Raw genomic sequence first — 22,799 nt, forward strand, 5'->3', positions numbered from 1 at the left:
ATGTGGAGGAAACACCAGAACACGTGGTATTTGTGTGTCCCAGGTTCACCGCAAGACGCGAGGGGCTGCCTGCCCTTCATGCCGGGAACATAGTAGAGAAAATGTGTCGCGATGAGGGCACCTGGAACGCTGTGAACAGTGTAATCATACACATCATGTCCGAGCTACAGCGGAAGTGGAGGGCCGACCAGCGTAGTAATAACCCCTGACCATAGAAGAGGAACAAATGCGAGGGCTGTTGCAAAGTGTAGTACCCCACGAGAGTCGTTGTGACGGAGTGCGCGTTATGTTGGAGGGCACTGCCTAATCGGCGCTCCGTTGGGAAGAGAAATCCTGCGAGGGTGGCTGTGACGGGGCGCGCGTCAAGTTGGAGGGCGCTTCCTAATCGGTTCACGTCTCGACAGGTGAGAAACCCCGCGAGGGTGACTGTGACGGATTGCGCGTCAAGCTGGAGGGCAATTCCTAATCGGTACACGTCTCGACGGGTAAGCGGAATCTGGAGAGCAGGGTCAAGAAAATGCTGGCAATGCCTGTTGGTGGATGGAGAGAGGAACATTGCGAGGATCGTTTCGGCGGAGCGAGAGCCTAGGAGAGCATCATCAAATCGGCGGGTACCCCACGAGAGTTGCTGTGACGGAGTGCGCGTTATGTTGGAGGGCACTGCCTAATCGGCGCTCCGTTGGGAAGAGAAATCCTGCGAGGGTGGCTGTGACGGGGCGCGCGTCAAGATGGAGGGCGCTTCCTAATCGGTTCACATCTCGACAGGTGAGAAACCCCGCGAGGGTGACTGTGACGGGTTGCGCGTCAAGTTGGAGGGCAATTCCTAATCGGTACACGTCTCGACGGGTAAAAGGAAGCCTGTGCAGCAGATGTGCGTGGCGGAGTACAACGGAAACGTAAATGAGATGTATAGAGAAAAAGGGAAGGATCAACGCTAGTTAGCGTTGAAAACTCGTGAAGTGCATGAGCACAGCCGCCCCCTGAAGTAGTCGCCTAGATGTGGTCCCGGGGGGAATGAGGCTACGAGTAGAGGGCTTGGTTTTTGTGGGTGCGATCCCCACTCGACGTCTGGGTTATCCCTTCCCAGATAAGGCTGGAAGAGCGTTCCTCACCTCTATAAAAAAAAACAAAAACACACACACATATACACGCACGGAATTCTTTCCGTTTGGATCGAGAAAGATCCGGAAAATAATCTGCCAGTTCCTCTAGGAATTTTGAAATACACTCATGTGAAAGAGTTTATTTGAATGTTTTCTATCCATGTAACACTGTGACCAAATATGTTTCAATCAAGTGCTATTAACAGATGGTTATCGAGTTAGCATTAACCACTGGTGGGCTTCCAGTATCGAGGAAAATGTGGAAATATCTAATCGTTACTGAAAATAATCTGCCAGTTCCTCTGGGAATTTAAAATTACATTCATATGAAAGAGTTTATTTTAATGTTTTCTATCCATGTAACACTGTGACCAAATACATTAGGTTTTGTGATTTTTCAATCAATCGCAATCAACAGGATAGCTTCTGAAGATTATTCTTCCCCATCAGTAGGATATTTCCGTATCCAATATTGGATGCATAAAACCTTGTGCCTCCAACGTAACGCTCTCGTTTTCGAAGTTCTCCAAATATTCATTCATTCAGAATGAATTCAGATTCAATTTCATACAAATGATCTCTAAATCAACGATAGTCCTACGTCACCCTTGCGGTTATACCATAGATATAACCCACTTCCTGTTTTTTGGAAGGTTTAATGGCCCTGAAAAGCGCCTTGTTTTATGGAATGGTTCCAATTTGGAAAACTTAGTACTCGTGGTTTTGAAAAAAGAACCATATCGAACGCCCTCGATGCTACCTTGTTCTGGATTTGCCATCAAAGCAGTTTGTATAAAAAAGTCACAAGAGGGTTGTGTCTGAGACACGATCGCATAGTTGACGTAGGATTCCGTTAGGCTATCTGTTGATTTAGAATATGTTTGAAGAATTACATCCATAAACTCTTTGATGATGATTTGGTGGCCCTGAAAATTGCCGTTTTGTTTGGTTGTTGGGTTGTTGCTGTTGTCTCCACAAGTGTTTACCGAGTGATATGAAAGACACCGAAGTAGAACGAGATATGACGAAAACCGACCTTTTGTGATTCTAGACGAGATGTTCCTGTGGATGAAATAAAGAAAAAAAACTCACCAATGTGAGTATATAAGATAATTACCAATGCCGAACAAAATTATTAATTTTTCTCATCAGTAAAAACATGTTACTTTAATATGGAGAAAACATATTTGAAATGGAAAAGGTAATGTTATTTTATAATTTTTACTTTCTGAGTGTTTATTCAACCCAATGTGAATTTTAATTGGACTAACAACACCTAATACTATATGTAGATCATATGGGGAATCTTTTTTCATGAATTTCTTCGCTTTTCCAAATTATTCTCGCCATATAAATTTTGCTTGGGTGTAATGAACACAACAAAACAGAATTAAACCAAATGACCCGTTCTCGAGCGGTAACACACCTTGGTTTCCATCTATGAAAATTGAAATAAATCGTGTCATATATCAAGTCATTTTTAACTCAACTGCTACCATATACAATTTTACACTTACACTTGTGCTAAATTTTTCACAATACACGATCGGTCATTGATATGAAATTTCACGAAGCAACTAACATTAAAGTTCCAAATTTAAATTTAATTTGCTTGAATTTATCGTATCACTCACCTTACTTGCAATACATAAATGTCCCCGACTTGCATTTATGCGACTTAGCTTGCTTTTGATGTCTCTGTTAGGGAATACATTTCGGCAGGAACAAAAGTTCCCCCTACTTTTATGTATTTGCAATACCGATTTCCCCCAGGCAGCTTGGTTTTGATGTCTCTGTTAGGGACCCGCCGCATGTGTCGTCAATTTCGACCAATCAGAAGTGGGTATTTCCGTTAGGATAGGGGTTGAGATTTTTCAATTGTTCGATAGTTAATTTTATGACATATAGTATTTTCTTCAATATAAAAAATTGTTATGGAGTGCCGAAATCGATTGACGCAAAAATTGCATTAATTCTTCATGAAATGACTGAGCAATAAGCGTTTGAAATTGGACAATTTTCACGATGTACTCGATTTTCAATTTGTACCCCAATATATTCCCGAAAGACGTAATCCTACGTCAAAACAAACGTTTTTCTTATGCTACCTGCTGCCATTTTGCGATTGCGTTTGCCACTCGCCACTCGCTGCAACTGTCTGTTGTTGTCTTGTGTTGGTTTGTTGATGTGATGTGATGCGAAACGATGTGGTGTACGGTTTGGATGAGAATGATCGTTACGGCGGCGGAGCGGGGATTTTTAAGCTGACTGGCTGGCTTGAGAATTACGCATGTGTGAGACTGCGACCAATGTTTCGTTCATTTTTTTTCTTTTTCCTTTCCAATCGTGTTTCATTCTATTTCGCTGCTGCTCTGGTTGCCCGTTTTGGTCGGTACGATTTGAGGAGCACAAAATGGACCAATCAAAAAAGGGCACATTGTGCATTTGGACAATGCTTGATATTTCACAATTATTCAATTGTTTATCTCAAAAAAATGAAATGTTATTCGTTATGATAGATGCGTAGATATATTTCCTATCAATTGATGCAAAAACCTTTGCGATCTATTGAGAAATGCTCGAGTTATAAGCGTTCCAAATCTTGCATTTTTTCCTACTTGTTCAGTGCCTAGATTTTTATTTCACCCCCTATATCTTCCGGTTATACGTAGTCCTACGTCAAAAAAATAAATCACCACACCACCCTAAAATGGAAACCACCTTAATGAAAAAAAATGAAAATTGCGGATCTACAATTTTGCGATAAGGAACAAAACTACCACTTTTCACGAAAATCTGAAATCGTCTATGCAGTTAATTTGAATTATTCAATGAAGCCGTTAATACTGTTATGTTTACAATGACGGAATATATCAAAATAGAAAAAGCATCGTTTACGATTCATAATATGCATAATAACGTAATAATTTTGCCCGTGTGTTTATCTAAAGCAACAAATCAAGCCGGCTTTACATTTCAATACACTCCTCTCCCAGCAGAGCCATTAAGGACACAAACGACAAATGCAAACAGAGGACAAAGACAATTTCTGAGACGCGTGTTTGCAATTGGCGGCTCGAGCGCTTTTATGTACACATTAACTCGGGATGTTCAATCCTGTTGATTACTTCATAGTGAAACAGTTTAAATTACCGCTCATGTAATAAATTTTGGTTGAATCTATTTCAGGATCAGGGAAACTTCAAAAAGAAATTCAATAATGTAGTTAAATTACCTCTCGTTGTGAATTGAACAAAGAGACCAAACATAAAACGTAGGGTATCGGGACTTCCATTCACTGATTATTTTGCTCCGGGATGCACGGTGAGCCCCAAATTGATAGAATAATCTGAATGACGAAACAATCTTCATCCGCCCTCCTTCCGAGATGGAAACAATTCGTCGCTTCCCATCTTATTAAGGCAGTGATCAGCATGGGAAGCACACGTTTGTATAATTTGGAAATACCGTAAAACTTGTTTTTTCTTGGATAACGAGTATTTCCCAATCGAAAAAAAGTCTGTGATATGCATAAACATTTTTTTGGAAACCTTAGAACAATTGAAATGTATTCAATCGGTTTGCTGCCGGTCCCTGAATATCTCTTCATTGAAAAATTTGTCGCCAATTTGTTGTGGTACAGAAAAACAATCTCACCAAGCATAAAATAAATTGAAAAATATCGTTCAACCGTCTCAACGATCTGGCCCAAAAAAAACAACCAAAGCTCCATCGCCACCGCCGGCCAAAACTAGAAATCCAATATCGTGATTAGAATGCTTGCATACATCCGGAATGGATGTGCCGAGGATACGTTACTAATCGTTACAAACTCTCGCATTGTGTACCCGCTGCAATGGAACCGTAGCGTTCGTTCCGTTTCCAGGGCCGATGGTCATTCACAATTCATGCACCGCAACGGGAAAACCATTAGAGTGATTGCAAAAGTTTGGTGGACAAGAGGAGACGTGACGAACCTGCGCTATGTGGCGGGGATGGCCCGGTTTAAAATTACAATAACGGCAAACTCGGCCATGATTTATTTATTTTCACGAAAATGGCAAACGGAGAGTTTACGCTCGTTTGCATCCTTCTCCCCCTGATTTCGATTCCTGGTTCTCCATCAGGTGTATTCTTTTCATGGACGAGCAAGTTTTATCCACTCTATCGAGACGGAGGAGTTTAAAAGTTGTGCACGCAGATGTGTTTGTGTGTGTGGCTCTGTATGTGCACACGGTTCAATTTAGGTGGGTAGAGAAGAAGGGAAAAGTTTACGAAAACAGATTTTACAGCTGACAAATTTGTTTCGTTTATAAACAGGGCTGCGATTTGTGCTTTGTCCAAAGCAATACATTGAATGTTCCTTCCACCGTTTTGATTTTTAATGTAAATAAATATATCGGTCCTTCCAATACCAATATTTATTGTTGTCAATTTGTTTCCATGCGAATTGAATGGTACTCGCAAATGTCACATACGCTATTGAGGGCTTCCGAACGAGTTACTGAATGGGACCCCACGTGAAATGCGTCACTTTGATTACCATACCACGAAATGCTTTGCTGACTATTCGCATAGTTTCCAACGTTTCCACGGAATCTGGAGATGCGTTGCACGAGTCGCTTCAACAAAATCCTCTACCCGGAAAAGGTCCCTTCATTGTTTGGTGTAAGCACTCCACAGTTCCCGGCACTTGTTAGTAAGACTATTCTCCCTTCAGAAAAGACTTGCTGGGGTTGATAGAAGTTTTATGTGAGATCGTGGTGGTAATGAAGCCACACACAAACACAGCTAGCACAGTGGGAGACGGATATCAAATGGGATTTAAATGTCACCCTTTCGGTCCAGGCCATCTTTCGACCTTGCTCAGCAATCTCGCTGAATGCACTATTCTGTGCCCCGATGGAATGAACAAAAAAAATCGCCCTTCCATTTTCAGCACACAATGTTGAATGGAAATTTCACTCATTTCCATTGTTTTTCGCCGACGAAGGCGTTTTTCTGGATTTTCTGCAATCACACCCACACACTCGGCGCTTCCTTACCTCAGATGCTTGGTAGAAAGGATCAATGGATTATCGTGGGAGGTTGATAAAAGTTCTAGCAGATTATAGATTATTTGATAATGTTAACCCTTTGCGGTCGGAAATAATCTCCCTCGAAGGAGATTCTCTTATTTTTCCATGCTAATAATATTTTGTTTATACCAAGTTCATTACCTATTATTCATAGAAAATCCGTGTACACTTGTGAGAAAGTTCGCTAGACTCGAAAGGCTGGAAAATCAAAATCATATGTACAAAAAGTGAAACAGAGACATGGACTGAAAGTGTACAAAGTGAAAAAGGTAAAAAGAATGTCTCCAGAAGCGGTTGCTACCATTCATAAGAAGCCACGACTCTTCAGCGTTGTTTTGGCCACATTTGGCCTCTTGTCACTATGCAAAATTCATCCAGGAATGGTATAATGCAAACGAGGTCAAATATGTGCAAATCCACCGAGCTGTCCAGAACATCGCCCAGTGGAAAAGTACTGGGCTCTGATTAAGCGAAAACTATTCGAAATTAAGAAGAAAGCGAATGGCATTAACGATTTTAAGAGAAGATGAAAAAGCGCCGCCGCCAGCATATCTGAGGATACTGTACGGACCCTAATGGCAGATGTTCCCAGGAAAGTTCGTGAATTTTACAGACAACGTAATTAACATCGAAGTGAGCTTTCCTTGTTTTAGATATAAGTCTATTTTACTGAAATAAACAATCGGTTTTGTTGTATTACGTGATTTTTTGTTTTACTGGCTTTGTCATCTTGGTGTCCGAAATTTAACGTGGACAGGCTTTATATAGACTCGATTTTATGTGATTCGATTATGTACAATGGGGGTTATTCTGAGAGTCAAGTCGGCATAAGTGAGGTTTTTCCCTTCGGAGTTATATGACAATTCTCACCCAATTCTATGGGTCGGACAACTCGGAAGTACAATGACAAATGAACAGAGTTCATTGCACCTGGCATTTTTTTTATTTACGCGAATTGCGCGAATTCACTATCACGTCGTGAAGCGACTCTCGGAATTTTAGACTCGATTATATACAGTTTAAAAACCATTTTTTTTATTTTTCAAATATGACTTAATTAAAAAAAAGTTACTTTTCAACGTTAAGGTGAAATTTAGGTGTAGTATAAGTGGGATAAATTTTGAAAGTTTTGCTTGAATTTTCACTAGGAATTGTTTATATCGATATTGCAGCGAAATTAAGATAGATAGAAGTTGGGTGTCAAAGAACAAATTGTAAAGCGATCAGAAAGTTTTAATTTAATTGATTGAAAAATAAAGTTCAATATAAAGTTTTAGAATAAAATTAATAATAACATATTAAAAATAACTAACACCTCTAAAATGTTATTTAAATCTACTAATTTACATATTTAACAACTACATCCTGTACTAAATTTTCTCATCTTTCAAATGAAAGTAACAGAATCCTCTTCGGTAGCGTACTTTTTAATGTAGAGCCAGTTTGAGGCAATAGAGTCCGAAACAAACAAAAAGTTCAATAACTCTGTCATTGTTGAAAGTCGGTCATATGCGTAGAAGGATTTTTTTCATCAAATATTATCCTCTATTTCCTCCTGAATGAATTCCAATTTTTTTATATGGGAAAGGTATTTGATGACTTTAAGGAAATAAATAAAAACAGGAAGTGGGTTATATCTATGGTATAACCGCAAGGGTGACGTAGGACTATCGTTGATTTAGAGATCATTTGATTGAAGTTGAATCTGAATCCATTCTGAATGAATGAATATTTGGAGAACTTCGAAAACGAGAGCGTTACGTTGGAGGCACAAGGTTTTATGCATCCAATATTGGATACGGAAATATCCTACTGATGGAGAAGAATAATCTTCAGAAGCTATCCTGTTAATTGCGATTGATTGAAAAATCACAAAACCAAATGTATTTGGTCACAGTGTTACATGGATAGAAAACATTAAAATAAACTCTTTCACATGAATGTAATTTTAAATTTCCAGAGGAACTGGCAGATTATTTTCAGTAACGATTAGATATTTCCACATTTTCCTCGATACTGGAAGCCCACCAGTGGTTTATGCTAACTCGATAACCATCTGTTAATAGCACTTGATTGAATCATATTTGGTCACAGTGTTACATGGATAGAAAACATTCAAATAAACTCTTTCACATGAATGTATTTTTAAATTCCCAGAGGAACTGGCAGATTATTTTCCGGATCTTTCTCGATGCTGAATGGCATCCAAACGGAAAGAACTCCGCGCGTGTATGTGTGTGTGTAGCGGCTGCTTCGAGATCTTCCCGGGGAACCGTTTGTGGCATCACTCTCCTCCTGATGGATTCCCTTCTGGCCTAAGGTGCACAAATAGGCTCTTGGTAACACCGTTCATCCGCGCTTTCATGATAAATGAAGAGCTTCACCACAACAGCGACAACATGCTCCAATCGCTGTTCAATTAGAACTGAGTGGATTTCCGAGCGGCGCTCGCTTATATACCGATTGGTGATTTCAATAGCCTGTTTTGAAAGCAAATTTAAGACTATTGAAACAAGTTTTTGGATCAGAAAGTAACAAGTATAGAACGCGTAGACATTTTATCTTTCGAATGAAGTGTTTATCATACCATTTCGTTCAGTTGTTTAGGAGCTATTAACACTCAAAATCTCGGTATCCGGCGTAACGCTTTCGTTTTCGAAACTTTGGTTTTACACCCCGGTATAGAAATGAAAGACGTAGTCCTACGTCAAAAAATTAAGAGACGTGTCCGTTTGGGTTCTGTTCTTGCTATCGGAATATCGGTGTTTTTCTAGCGTTGCGATAGACAAATTAAATATATTTCGTGTAAAAGTGTGTCTGCTATCTCGATAAATTGGAATCCAGTGAAGTTTGATTAAACGTGCTGGAGTATCTTGCGTAAAAATATCTTTAAAAGCAAACTGCCGGAGGAATTTTACTATCGTGTTTTAGTGTTAGTGCGTTCGCATTTGTATTCGTGCTGCATCATATCTCTTTTTTCGTCGGGGTTTCCATCTCTATTGCGCGTGTACAAAATCAATCTAAATGTTGACCCTCTAGTACTCGGAATATATATGTGGTAGTGATTTGCCATGCCGTTTTGGTCGACATGATTACATACAGTTAGAAAATATGTGTATTCTGTCGCTGCAGTTGCAAAACATGTAGTTGTATACATGCTTTTATGCAAAGGAATGGAGAAATGAAAATCTACACACCGGAAATCATTCGGTCATATACTTCATTGGTGAGATCGTTCTTTATTAAACAAAATGTTTCTAGGAGATTGTGCGAAATATATATGTAAACAGGTGTATTTTATTTGTTTACTTTTTATTTTATTATATTATTTGAATTATCTTGTGTTAATTTTATCTCATCATAATTTGCGTAAACGTCTGATTTTTCGTTCAATAATTTTTGATTCTCAGAGTCTGACTTGTGTTCCGAATATTTTTAGAGGATCTTGATCAGGCAGTCTCCTAGTGTGTACACATTTCTCGCGTAACTTTTGAAAAGGTCCTATGTAACAAATGTAAACAAATCGAGTTAATGGATGCACGCTATTAGTTTTCAATCATTGAATGTATTACAAAAACAATCGTTCACGTATCTATCTTCTTCATCTTTTTATCGCCGATACAAAAAATATCCAATGTACAGATTTGGATTTTATGCTCCCGGCTGTTACTTCGGGCGCCTCTTTTCTCCGACGCCCAAAACGTCCGAAGTAACAAAGCAGTCAAAACAATACGAAGTCGTACTTCGGTCGTTTTGAGTTTTTGTTTCTTACAGGTGTTGTTACCGATTTTAGTGCAATTCGACGAGTGATAACAATAATAATCTGCCTTTAGAATGAAATGCTGTTATTTGGATTGTTGTTTTTAGTAGTTAGTTTCAAATTCTTATCGTGCAACGTAATATGTCCAATGTGCAAATGCGGGCAGTCAAAAGGTCCAATGTAACATTTTTCGCTGCTAGTCTTCAACATTCTCTCAAATCACGGAACAACAGTTACGATTGGTTTTTCAGAGTTATTCTTGACTGCTAGTGGTGAAAGTAGCGATAAAGATCGAAAGCTTTTAAGACAATTCGCGGGATAATGTTTGGGTCTACAACTTCGTTTTTCTCGAGTTGACGAAAATGTTACATTGGACCTTTTCAAAAGATACGCGAGATTTCTGTTGTTGTGTATCTGTGTCTAGATAGATTCATGATCTTAAATTTGTCGTTTTTAGATTTTCATATTTGAGATATTTTAAGATATAGTTCTTACACAGATCCAATAATATACTGTGTTTATCTGTTTTCATAGCCGTTCCAAATGCAAACACTTAGCTTGTTTTGTTTTGAGTATCAGCAAAAATGTAAAATCCTATCATATCTTATTTCATATATAAATACATCAACTTTATTTCTACTGTTTATTTCAATAACGTTAGTTATTTTTCATTTTTTTAATTAAGCTAGCAGATGCTAGATTCTGTTCCTATATTACAGAATTCATATTTCAGACTTCAGATTCTGCACTTAGATTAAAGTAGAATATGGTTTATATCTTGACGTAGGATTAGGTCTTTCGGGAACATATTGGGGTATAAATTGAAAATCGAAAATCGAACACATCGTGAAATTTGTCCAATTTCAAACGCTTATTGCTCAGTCATTTCATGATGGATTGATGAAATTTTTGCGTCAATCGATTTCGGCACTCCATAACAATTTTCTATATTGAATAAAATAATATATGTCATGAAACTAACTATCGAACAATTGAAAAATCTCAACGCCTATCCTAACGGAAATATCCACTTCTAATTGGTCGAAATTGATGATACATGCGGCGGTTCCCTAACAGAGACATCAAAACCAAGCTGCCTGGGGAAAATCGACATTACAATTTCATGAAAGTAGGGGGGGCTTTTGTTCCCATCGAAATTTGTTCCCTAGCAAAGACATCAAAACCAAGCTGCCCGAGTGAAATCGGCATTGCAAATATATGCAAGTCAAAGGTATTTTTATATTCTAAGTAGGGTGAGTGATACGATTAGTTCTAGCAAAATAAAATTTTAAATTTGGAACTTTAATGTTGGTTGCTTCGTGAAATTTCATATCGATGACCGATCGTGTATTGTTAAAAATTTAGCACAAGTGTAATTGTAAAATCGTATATGGTAGCAGTTGTGTTAAAAATGACATAATATATGAAACGATTTATTTCAATTTTCATAACTAAAAACAAAGGTGTGTTCCCGCTCGAGAACGGGTCGTTCGGTTTAAGCTGTCTGTTATGTTGTGTTCATTTTCACCCAAGGCAACGGTAAACAAAGCCCATGCGACGAGAAAAAAATGGAAAAGTGAAGAAATATTCTAAAAAGTGATTTCCCATATGCTTTACATATAGTATTAGGTGTTGTTAGTCCAATTAAAATTCGCATTGGGTTGAATAAACACCCAGAAAGTAAAAATTATAAAACAAAATTACCTTTTTCATTTCAAATATGTTTTCTCTACATTAAAGTACCATGTTTTTACTGATGAGAAAAATTGATTATTGTTATTGATAATAATTCGGTATTGGTAATTATCTTATATTACATTGGTGATTTTTTTTCTTTATTTCATTCGTACATAACACAGGATGCATCTCGTCTAGGGTCACGGAGGCAGGTTTTATCTCATTATATCTCGTTCTACTTCGGCATTTTCTATCTGATACGCACCACCCAACGACTGTTCACCATACTTCTGTCATCATCACTCGGTAAACACTGGAGGAGTGAACAAACAATACCCAACAGCCGAACAAAATTGCCCTTTTCAGGGCCATCAAATCCTTATCAAAGAGTTTAACGATGTAATTCTTCAAACATATTCAAAATCAACGGATAGCCCAACGGAATCCTACGTCCAATTATACGGTCGTGTCTCGGACACAACACTCCTGTGACTTTTTTTTCTTGTGAATATAACTGTTGCTTGGGTGCAAATATTCGTGTATGTGTATAGATGATTTACGCATAAAATTTCGTTGTGATCGAAAAACATGATAAAGAGCACGGGTGAAATAAATAAAATATCGCCAGTCTTATTAGTTTTACCGAAGTTAACAATTTCTATTAGTTTCCTTCTCAGGTTTCCTAAAGATAACTCTCCGCCATCGCAAATGAAGATCGATAAAATGTATGTGCAATGGTATGGTATGGTATTGAATCAAAAAGACTTCAAACTCTGAGAGTTCATTCGTTTCTTGTTAACAAAAGTTGAAGCTAATTCTTTCATACTCTCGCTCGAGCTCTCTACCGCCATGGATGTTTGAAAAATGTGCAATAAATAGTCGGTCCATTTAATTTTATTGTTTTTCCTCCTCAGATTACCTAGATATATTCTCTGCCGTGTGAGACACATGAGATTTTCAGAATTTTGTTTCGTCGAGTGGTTGTTAGTTCGCGTCCACATAACTGGTTCAGGTCAATCACGGAGAGCAACTACGAATTGTATTGTCTACCCATGCTCAAGCTCAAGCTCAAGCTTAAGGAAATAAATCAAAAAATTAAGACTAATAATGTATACAGTGAAAATAAATCCGCAACTGTATATAATGGAGTCCGCCCTGTACCTGTATGTGGTAAGAGCTAATATTTATCAATGGAAGGTAACATTACAATATTTAAAAGTGGTATGTAAATTCCTTCAAAGGAATCCACGCCTTTCTATAATCGATTTTTCATATAGTTTTACTAAACAGTATAAAAGTATGTACTACACCCAAAATTGATTTTTAGCTCATGTTTTGTCATCCCGATTTATGACATTAAATGAGACATAACATAACAAAAAATGTCATGACTCACAAACACTGGTAAGTATTTCTATAATATACATGGTACAGCAATATATTGTTCTCCTTCATGCGCTCCTTTTTTACTCTTAGAAAACACTTCCCAACTTCATTTTATATTCAGGTGCAATATTATCACGTATTTGCTGAACAACTGCTGAAGCATCAGTAGCCATATGGATAGCGTGGTCGTGTAAAATAGCTTTGCATTCCAGCCGGCTTTGGTTCGATCCCCGTCGTATCGTACGTCGTATGGATTTTTTTATAATAATAAAACAGAAAGAGATGTCTGCACGCATACATACAAACCATTTTTAAGCTTTTAAAACAGCTCATTGTTTGCGCATTTGACTCTCCAGCACACGGAATGGCATCATTTCTCCAAACATGACATAGTTTTATGCCAACGCTAGTTTGGGTGCAGATATAGAAGCAAATAATAAAAAGGAAGAGTATCTTTCATCTGATACCCTTATGCATGAAAAAAAATTGAAAGAGGTTGTATCTAGGACACGACCGCATATTTTCGAAGTAGAACTACGAAATTATATTATGGAATTCACTTGTTTACCACTTCGAATATTATTTTAGAATTTTACGTTTGATATGATGCCTAGGACCACCAAAATATTTGAACGGAAAAATTGTCAAACGATCATTTCACATTTCCCTCTTAAAATATTGCACATCTCATGTTTACGTAGTTCTCGAACCGCTAAAGTTCATTCACCTCTAGTATCTGAAGTGACGATTTTCCCAGGCTTCTCAGTACAAAGCGAGTACAAAAGTACTCAACACCAAAAATTACCCCCGACTTGCATGTATTTGCAAAGCGGATTCCCCCAGGCACATTAATTTTGAAGTCCGCGTTAGGGAAACACAACTCAGTGGGAAAAATACCCCCGACTTGCATGTTTTGGCGAAGCGGATTCTCCCTGGCACATTGATTTTGAAATCCGTGTTAGGGAAACACAACTCGGTGGGAACAAAAATACCCCCGACTTGCATGTATATTTGCAAAGCGGATTTCCACAGGTACATCGATTTTGAAGTCTGTGTTGGGGAAACCGTAAATCGGGCCAATCAAAACTGGGCAGTTAGGGCGTTTAGATAACGCTTGACATTTTACAGTTATTCAATTGTTCATCTCATGAAAAATAACATTTTATTAATTGTGATAGACGCGTAGAAAAATTTCCTATCACTTAATGCAAACATCTTTCCAATCTGTTAAGAAATGTTCGAGTTATAAGCATTCGAAATACGGTAGGGTTAGCACACAAATCGGCAGAACAAATGTATGGGAAAATAGAAAGTTCCTACAGTTTTCAGGAATTTGAACCGTTTAGAGATAAGCGAATTGTAATGTATAGCATATCAAACGAATCTTAGAGAATTTTCGATTTGAATGGTATGCAAATCATGAGAATTCGTTCACAGTGAAAATAGTTATTAACGTTAACTTTTTTTAATAAAAACGTGACCTGTATTCTGATTTGGCACCCTTCCTGAAAGACGTAGTTCTACGTCAAAAAGTTATTACATGAAAAGAATTAATTGGCCATAAAAGGATAAAGGAGTGTTCAAATTTCAGATCAATCGATCAACAGGAAGGGGGTAAAATTCCTATTGATGTGAGACAACTCTACAGAACATACAAACATGCATACAACAAGTTAAATAAAACCATTTAAGAAATTGGAGAGGATCGGGGCAACGACCGGCTGGTTTGGCGTGGAAATGCTTAACCTTTAAGGACCGCACGCTTTGGGGCAAACTTGAACGCTTCATTTGATTGGATTCCACGAAGGAGATCGTTTCCTTCGGTGTGAATTAGGCGAAGGCGAGCCATCGGTAGGTCTTTTTAGATTCTTGGCAAACCAAGGATTTAACCATCAAGAGTAGTAAACACGGGTTATTTCGTGATCCATCCGCAACAGACGGAACGCAAAACACGAGAAAACTCGTGAGCGGTCCGCAATATGGTAATAATGTACTGCTTTTCATAACTATAGAGCCACTCCATTTGTCTGAGTTTCTAGAGATAAAGGGTGTGTCACATCAAATTGCATCACGGAAAAAACGCTGTAGAAATTCGCCCAGTAGACCGATCCTTTTGAAAATTTTAGACAGTAAAATAAAAACTATTAAACAACTTTTGGCATTTTCTTTTTATTCATACTTCGAGCTCAAGCCCGTATGCTCGCACCTTCCTCTTTACCCCGTCTATAAGGTTCTGTACAACGTCAGGTTGTAGTTTTTTTTTGAACAGAAATCCATTTTCTCTTGAAGTCCGTCTCCGATTTGACAACTTTTGGGTTCTTCCGGAGGGCCTGCTTCATAATCGCCCAATATTTCTCTGTTGGGCGAAGCTCCGGCGCGTCGGGCGGGTTCATTTCCTTTGGCACGAAGGTGCGCCCGTTGGCTTCGTACCACTCCAACACGTCCTTTGAATAGTGGCACGAAGCGAGATCCGGCCAGAAGATGGTCGGGCCCTCGTGCTGATTCAATAGTGGTAGTAAGCGCTTCTGTAGGCACTCCTTAAGGTAAACCTGCCCGTTTACCGTGCCGGTCATCATGGTGTGGCAAGCGATCTGCTCCGCTTTCCGGCAAACTTTTTGGCAAACTGGCAAACTTGGATAATTCCTGCTTGCGAATCTCCCCCGGAACGCTGAATTTGTCCTCTGCGGAGAAGAACAACAGACCCGGCAGCTGACGAAAGTCCGCTTTGACGTAGGTTTCGTCGTCCATTACCAGGCAATGCGGCTTCGTCAGCATTTCGGTGTACAGCTTCCGGGCTCGCGTCTTCCCCACCATGTTTTGCCTTTCGCCGCGGTTAGGAGCCTTCTGAACCTTGTATGTACGCAGGCCCTCCCGCTGCTTGGTCCGCTGAACGAATGAACTTGACAAATTTAGTTTATTGGCGACATCCCGGACCGAATTTCTCGGATCACGTCTAAACTGCTTAACTACGCGCTTGTGATCTTTTTCACTGACGGAGCATCCATTTTGGCCGTTCTTCACCTTCCGGTCGATGGTTAGGTTCTCGAAGTATCGTTTTAGTACTCTGCTGACCGTGGATTGGACGATTCCCAGCATCTTACCGATGTCCCGATGTGACAACTCCGGATTCTCGAAATGAGTGCACAGGATTAATTCACGACGCTCTTTTTCGTTCGACGACATTTTTCCAAATTTACGAAAAATTGACAGTGAAGCATGGCCAACGTGAGCTATACACTCTTATCTGATTATAAGCGAAAGCTGAAGATATAATTCCTAAAAATTAAATTTCTACAGCGTTTTTTCCGTGATGCAATTTGATGTGACACACCCTTTATGTAAGGTGTCGGTTGAATTGTAGTATATAGTGTATCTTCATTTATTAGACTGGTCATTTGAACTTTATTGTTGTGCCCAGTGTTTCATAACTATAGAACCAGATATAGAAAACTCTCACTCCTTCACAAAATTAACATCAATTTCACATGAATTTTCTAATTCGTAGGTAATCTTTAGTTCTCAATCAGTTCAAGTAACCTATTCGGGGTGGTTCCGACCAAGCTGCGCCATGTTGTATTGTGTATCTCGTTCTACGCAGAGAACACTGCTCGTTTAAGCTCTTCAAATCACTCATACTGCTTGAAGCTGCACCTACTATTTGAACGATTAACGACCATTAACGACCAAGCTGTAAAAATAATTTTTTTGACGAAAGCCATTGGTGTAATTTCGACTATTGACGCTAAAGAAACCCCAATGTTCAAGAATTATGTTTTTCCCAGCTTCCATTTTCCGAGAAATGACTGTTCGAAAAATCGAACATTTGCCGAAACCCGTACTTTTTTTTTGCAAGTACAAACATACTGTGAACTGAAATTCACTACAATTAGCAAATATACGGTATTCATAAATGCATCAATTTTACATTCTGGGACGAACATGCACAGGAGGATGAAGGTTTCTAAGTGTAAACCTAAATTAATCCACCTAAGATGAGATGTCATATTTCTTATTTCATGTAATTCTAATTTATTACTGGTAGGCTTTTTCGTTCAAACGAAAGCATATGCTGTTATTTTTATTGTTGGCCGTGGAGAAATGTGTATTATTAAGAATTATTTCTTCCCAATCATCCATTTCCCGAAAAATCGAACATTTTTTCAAAACCTGTACCAAAATGATGCAAAATATTTTTGGATGGTAATTATTCGGTCCGGCGAAAAAATATTCACACCAGCATTCTCATTAGAATTCTCGTTACACGTACTGATCGTTTCCGCCAGCTCCTCCCCACACGAGATTCTACGGGCCGCCATCATCTAAGGTTTTGACGAAAAAAAAACATACAGATTTTCAATAATATTTGCTAAATTATCGATATTTGCGAACATTCACAATTGAAAATGCGAAAACAAATGAAAAACCTTCCGTCTTTCAAAGTAAACGAACAAAATGCGCTGCGAAGGTTAGATGTGTTGATATTAATTCAGCAGAAAATAAATGTTTGTTATGGCCAACGTTCGATTTTTCGAACACTCAATTTTACCGGCTGTTATTTTCTTGTTAGAGGCTCCATCGAAAGATGTTTGCTCTATATCGCAATGTATGTTCTTTTATTAAAATAATACTGTAGAAAAACTCTAATATTTTTGTGTTTCATTGGGGTTTTCAATTGAAATTGAAAACACCTTCCAAACCTACTTGCTTTAAATCGAATTTATTGCCCAATAAAGTTATATGAAATTGATTGAACTTGATAGTAAGTGGTAGCTAACATATTAATCTATCTTTTGGTGCAAAAGCATTACCATATGGCAAAATGGGTTAAACGATGCCACGACTTTGCGGATTTCATGGATTGATGCCAAATTATCACGGTTTTTTAAAGCAAAAACAGAAGTAAATGATTCTGAAGCACTTCAGTGCACTTCTGACTGTGCATTCGTGTTGATGAAAGGCTATCTGAACCAGGCCTTTTTGGAAATAATTTCCCTACCCTGATAAAATAATATACAAAGTAATAAACAAGCGAATTGAATGAAATATTTTCGTAATCCTGTGTCAACTATGCGGTCATGTGTTATACATCTCTCTCTGCATTTTTTCATCTATCACGAGTTGCTCAGCGTGTTACATTTGATCAGAAAATTTTTTTTGAGCCGTTCATTATTGGTGTAACTACTTTTTAGCATCAGAAATCAATTCACTTCATATGCACGTCATATGGATTCTGTACGCGGGCAACAAAGTACTGGTCAGGGTGGAGTGGTAGTGGTGGATTGAATTCAGGTTGAATGAAGTGACAGATTTTTATTCATTCGTCACTTTAATCAGAGTAACCACTTCTTCTTCTTCTTCAATGGCACTAAAGTTCCTAGAGGAACTTCGCCGTCTCAACGTAGTATTACTTGCGTCATTTTTATTAGTACTTAGTTGAGATTTCTATGCCAAATAACACGCCTTGAATGCATTCTGAGTGGCAAGCTCTAGAATACGCGTGATCACAGTGCATGTCGGAGGAAATTTCTTTGACGAAAAATTCCCCCGACCAGAACGGGAATCGAACCCGAACACCCGGCATGTTAGTTATGACGCTAACCACTCGGCCAAGGGAGCACAGAGTAACCAGTTGGTAGAATGAAATTGACTAGAAACGAATTGACGAGCGTTAAGAGCGAGAATGACTGAGTAACTAGTCATGTTGACGGCGAAAGCCGAAGTTGTCCTACCCTAAGCAAAGTGGCTGAGAGGAGAGTTGATTTTCACGTTTCAGAGTGACAAGAAATTGGGATCAAGAGAAGATTGAAAAAATCTATTGCTAGAGTTTTCCGCCAATAAGAACCAAGACTTCTATGATAAAGGGTGTGTCACATCAAATTGCATCACGGAAAAAACGATGTAGAAATTTAATTTTTAGGAATTATTTCTTCAGCTTTCGCTTATAATCAGATAAGAGTGTATAGATCACGTTGGCCATGCTTCACTGTCAATTTTTCGTAAAATTGGAAAAATGTCGTCGAACGAAAAAGAGCGTAGTGAATTAATCCTGCGCACTCATTTCGAGAATCCGGAGTTGTCACATCGGGACATCGGTAAGATGCTGGGAATCGTCCAATCCACGGTCAGCAGAGTACTAAAACGATGCTCCGTCAGTGAAAAAGATCACAAGCGCGTAGTTAAGCAGTTTAGACGTGATCCGAGAAATTCGGTCCGGGATGTCGCCAATAAGCTGAATTTGTCAAGTTCATTCGTCCAGCGGACCAAGCAGCGGGAGGGCCTGCGTACATACAAGGTTCAGAAGGCTCCTAACCGCGACGAAAGGCAAAACATGGTGGGGAAGACGCGAGCCCGGAAGCTGTACACCGAAATGCTGACGAAGCCGCATTGCCTGGTAATGGACGACGAAACCTACGTCAAAGCGGACTTTCGTCAGCTGCCGGGCCTGTTGTTCTTCTCCGCAGAGGACAAATTCAGCGTTCCGGAGGAGAATCGCAAGCAGAAACTATCCAAGTTTGCCAAAAAGTACATGGTGTGGCAAGCGATCTGCTCTTGCGGAAAGCGGAGCGCCCCCTTCGTGATGACCGGCACGGTAAACGGGCAGGTTTACCTTAAGGAGTGCCTACAGAAGCGCTTACTACCACTATTGAAGCAGCACGAGGGCCCGACCATCTTCTGGCCGGATCTCGCTTCGTGCCACTATTCAAAGGACGTGTTGGAATGGTACGAAACCACGTCGTGTTGGAATGGTACGAAACGGGGTCACCTTCGTGCCAAAGGAAATGAACCCGCCCAACGCGCCGGAGCTTCGCCCAATAGAGAAATATTGGGCGATTATGAAGCAGGCCCTCCGGAAGAACCCAAAAGTTGTCAAATCGGAGGTGGACTTCAAGAGAAAATGAATTTCTGTTCAAAAAAAACTACAACCTGACGTTGTACAGAACCTTATGGACGGGGTAAAGAGGAAGGTGCGAACATACGGGCTTGGGCTCGAAGTATGAATAAAAAGAAAATGCCAAAAGTTGTTTAATAGTTTTTATTTTACTGTCTAAAATTTTCAAAAGGATCGGTCTACTGGGCGAATTTCTACAGCGTTTTTTCCGTCATGCAATTTGATGTGACACACCCTTTAGAGACATTATGAACCTACCTTTGGAATTGCAACAAATTTTACAACTAAACGGTGTATATTTGACCCAAATCGGCAAATCCGAAACATATTAAAAATAGTTTGAACTTCATCAAAAAAAATAATGGAAGTTTAGATAACTCACTGCAAAAAAATGGATCAAAGTGGTTCAACATTCCCCATAGCTAGACTTTTTGTATCAAACACAAAATTAGTCACGCAAATAAGTAATTGTGCAGAAAAACAATGTGGTGTTCATAATTTGAACTCAGTGAAGAGTCTAACTCAAAAGTATCATCTCTTTATTCGAAAATCTAGTACACCGGTAGTAAATGTTTAACAACATTGCATAGATTAGGTTTACAGAACCAATGGACTCTACAAGAAAATTAATAAAACCATGTATACGTTCCAAAAACACTGAATAGCACTCATTAAAAATGATTATTTTTTCCGTAGAGTGATTGATTCATGCATTTTTGCGTAAAGTGATTGATTCATGATTCCAATGATAACGGTTCATTCATAAAACACTTTATAACTGACAATCTTTCTTTCTGCACCTGAATGAAGAGAAATTTGTTGATTGCAATAAAAATGGGATACAAAAAAACAGTCGATTCTTATTTTGTGAAATGTTCAATATAAATCAAAATATATCCAGAATTTTGCAGTAACTGTCAGAGGAAATAACCAAAAACTCATCAGCTCCACACGAAATGATATTAAATTTATGTATTATTTCACACAGAATAAATGAAACCCATAGTACCCAAGCGACAAAAACATCCCCCTGCAAAACCTGAAAAAAATGCGATTATCCCTAAAAGCATGCATTATATCGTTTCGAATACCCCAACACTCAAGACACCACTACCCAGCATTCATTCTATTGGAAGCCGAACTCCCGCCCGGGAGGATTCCTACTCTCATGGCATGTTTTTTTTCAGTTTCAGTAGATGAAAATGGTAATTCAAAATAAATTATTTATCAGACTGCAGACACATCGTGCCACGTTATCATTCCGTTCGTTCTTTTTCCCCCTCTTGTCGATAGAGCTAAGGGAGAAAGTGGAGGAGCTCTACAAAAAAGAACATTCAACCGTTAATCCCAGTCAACACTTCATAAAAGCCTTGTTATCAACGCTCAAAACAACTTTCGCTCTTTCTCGTAATGGAATTAAAGGGAAAATTATTAAAAGCTAGGCAAACAAAAAAAAACGACATTAAACTCGCCAACAAACGCCAAACTTGGGGCCCAGCGAATGAAACGATTCCCCGGCGTAATAACGAACAGATTGACAGAAATAATAAGAATATTTTATGAGCTCATAAAATCTCAATCTTCGCCATGCGGTGAAAATGGGTAGGAGTATGTTTTCACCGTTGCACTTGTACTCGTGCTTGCGATGCATTATGCAACACACTTCACGAACTAGTTCGCTATCAAGGTGGCGACGGAGTTGGCGCATCGTGAGATTGGATCGGAACAAGCGACCGTCCGACCGGGCGGAGGTGGACCGAAGAAACGACTATAATAAAGTGCAATCTGAGTACGGCGTAAGTTGAACGGTTTATTGCATCTTGAGAAGAAAGCTGCTGTGGCGTGTATGTGGGTGTATTGCTAGTCTGTGTCGGGCTAGCAATCCGAGACAGGTCCTTAAACTTTTTCGAGACCGTTTAAGTTTGAAGGAGTACGTGAACATTTCCCCTCGAAAAAGCAACTTCCAAATGTCGAAGAATTCATGATTGAACTATAATAAGATACTTTAGGCATAACAAGATTAAAAATGCTACCTTTGTTCCCACAGATATCATAAGTGGGTCCTTTTCTTCGTTATCCCTTTTACAAATTCTAAATGGATATCGAAAGGCAAACAAGCATCATAACACACAACAACGTATGAAATCGAACCCTCCCTGCGATTATGCTGAGGCATAACCAGACCGCATTGTTCATTGCGTCGGTGGTTAGATTTTGAGGAAATTGCTTTTCCGAAACAACGTGGGCAGATACCGTAATCTAATAATTCTCTCTTGTTTATTTCAACCTCTCTCCCCACCTCCCGCAACGACAACAGAATGGGATCTTCCCTCCCGACAGTGGCTGGCGGTGACTTCGATCCTGCTGATAGCGGGGGCTGCCGGAGTGGCCGTCCCGTTTGCCTTAAAGGTTTCAGCTGGAGCACCGCTCGAGGAACGGCTCCAAGTCGCCACCCAGCTGCTCGACACAGTGCCTTTAATCGACGGCCACAACGATTTGCCGTGGAATATTAGGAAGTTTCTACATAATCAACTCAACGAGTTTAGGTACGTGACATTTCGACAGCACGTTCGACAGCGAGTGAAATCGCCACTGGATAGATTTTTATCGCTTTTCAATTGACCGTTATGTATCCGTTTGGCTTCGTCCTCTTTTCTTCCGTCCTTCCAGGTTCGACGACGATTTGAAGCTGGTTTCGCCTTGGTCGAAAAGTGCATGGAGTCACACGGACTTGCAGCGGATGAAACGCGGCCGAATCGCGGCACAGGTAAGTGAATTCGTGGCGAAGAGGGAGGGGTGTAAAACAAAATATATTGTGTGATAGGAAGTGTCGGAAGTGTCCCCGAGTCTGCTCGTGTAATTCGATAAATGTTTATCTTCACCGGTCTGGTTGTGTGGGGCCAAGA

General features: G+C 39.3%; 1 protein-coding gene across 1 annotated transcript in view; it reads left to right on the forward strand.

The window, feature by feature from the left end:
* Positions 1-22,799, forward strand: part of LOC129780377 (uncharacterized) — a 270,544-nt gene that overhangs the window by 156,828 nt on the left and 90,917 nt on the right. Inside the window, exons 6-7 of the mRNA XM_055788571.1 lie at positions 22,211-22,439; positions 22,564-22,660. Of these exons, the coding sequence (XP_055644546.1) occupies positions 22,211-22,439; positions 22,564-22,660 (326 nt within the window). The remainder of the gene's footprint in view (positions 1-22,210; positions 22,440-22,563; positions 22,661-22,799) is intronic.

Source organism: Toxorhynchites rutilus, chromosome 3 (genome assembly GCF_029784135.1).
Source record: "Toxorhynchites rutilus septentrionalis strain SRP chromosome 3, ASM2978413v1, whole genome shotgun sequence".
Lineage (NCBI taxonomy): Eukaryota > Metazoa > Arthropoda > Insecta > Diptera > Culicidae > Toxorhynchites > Toxorhynchites rutilus.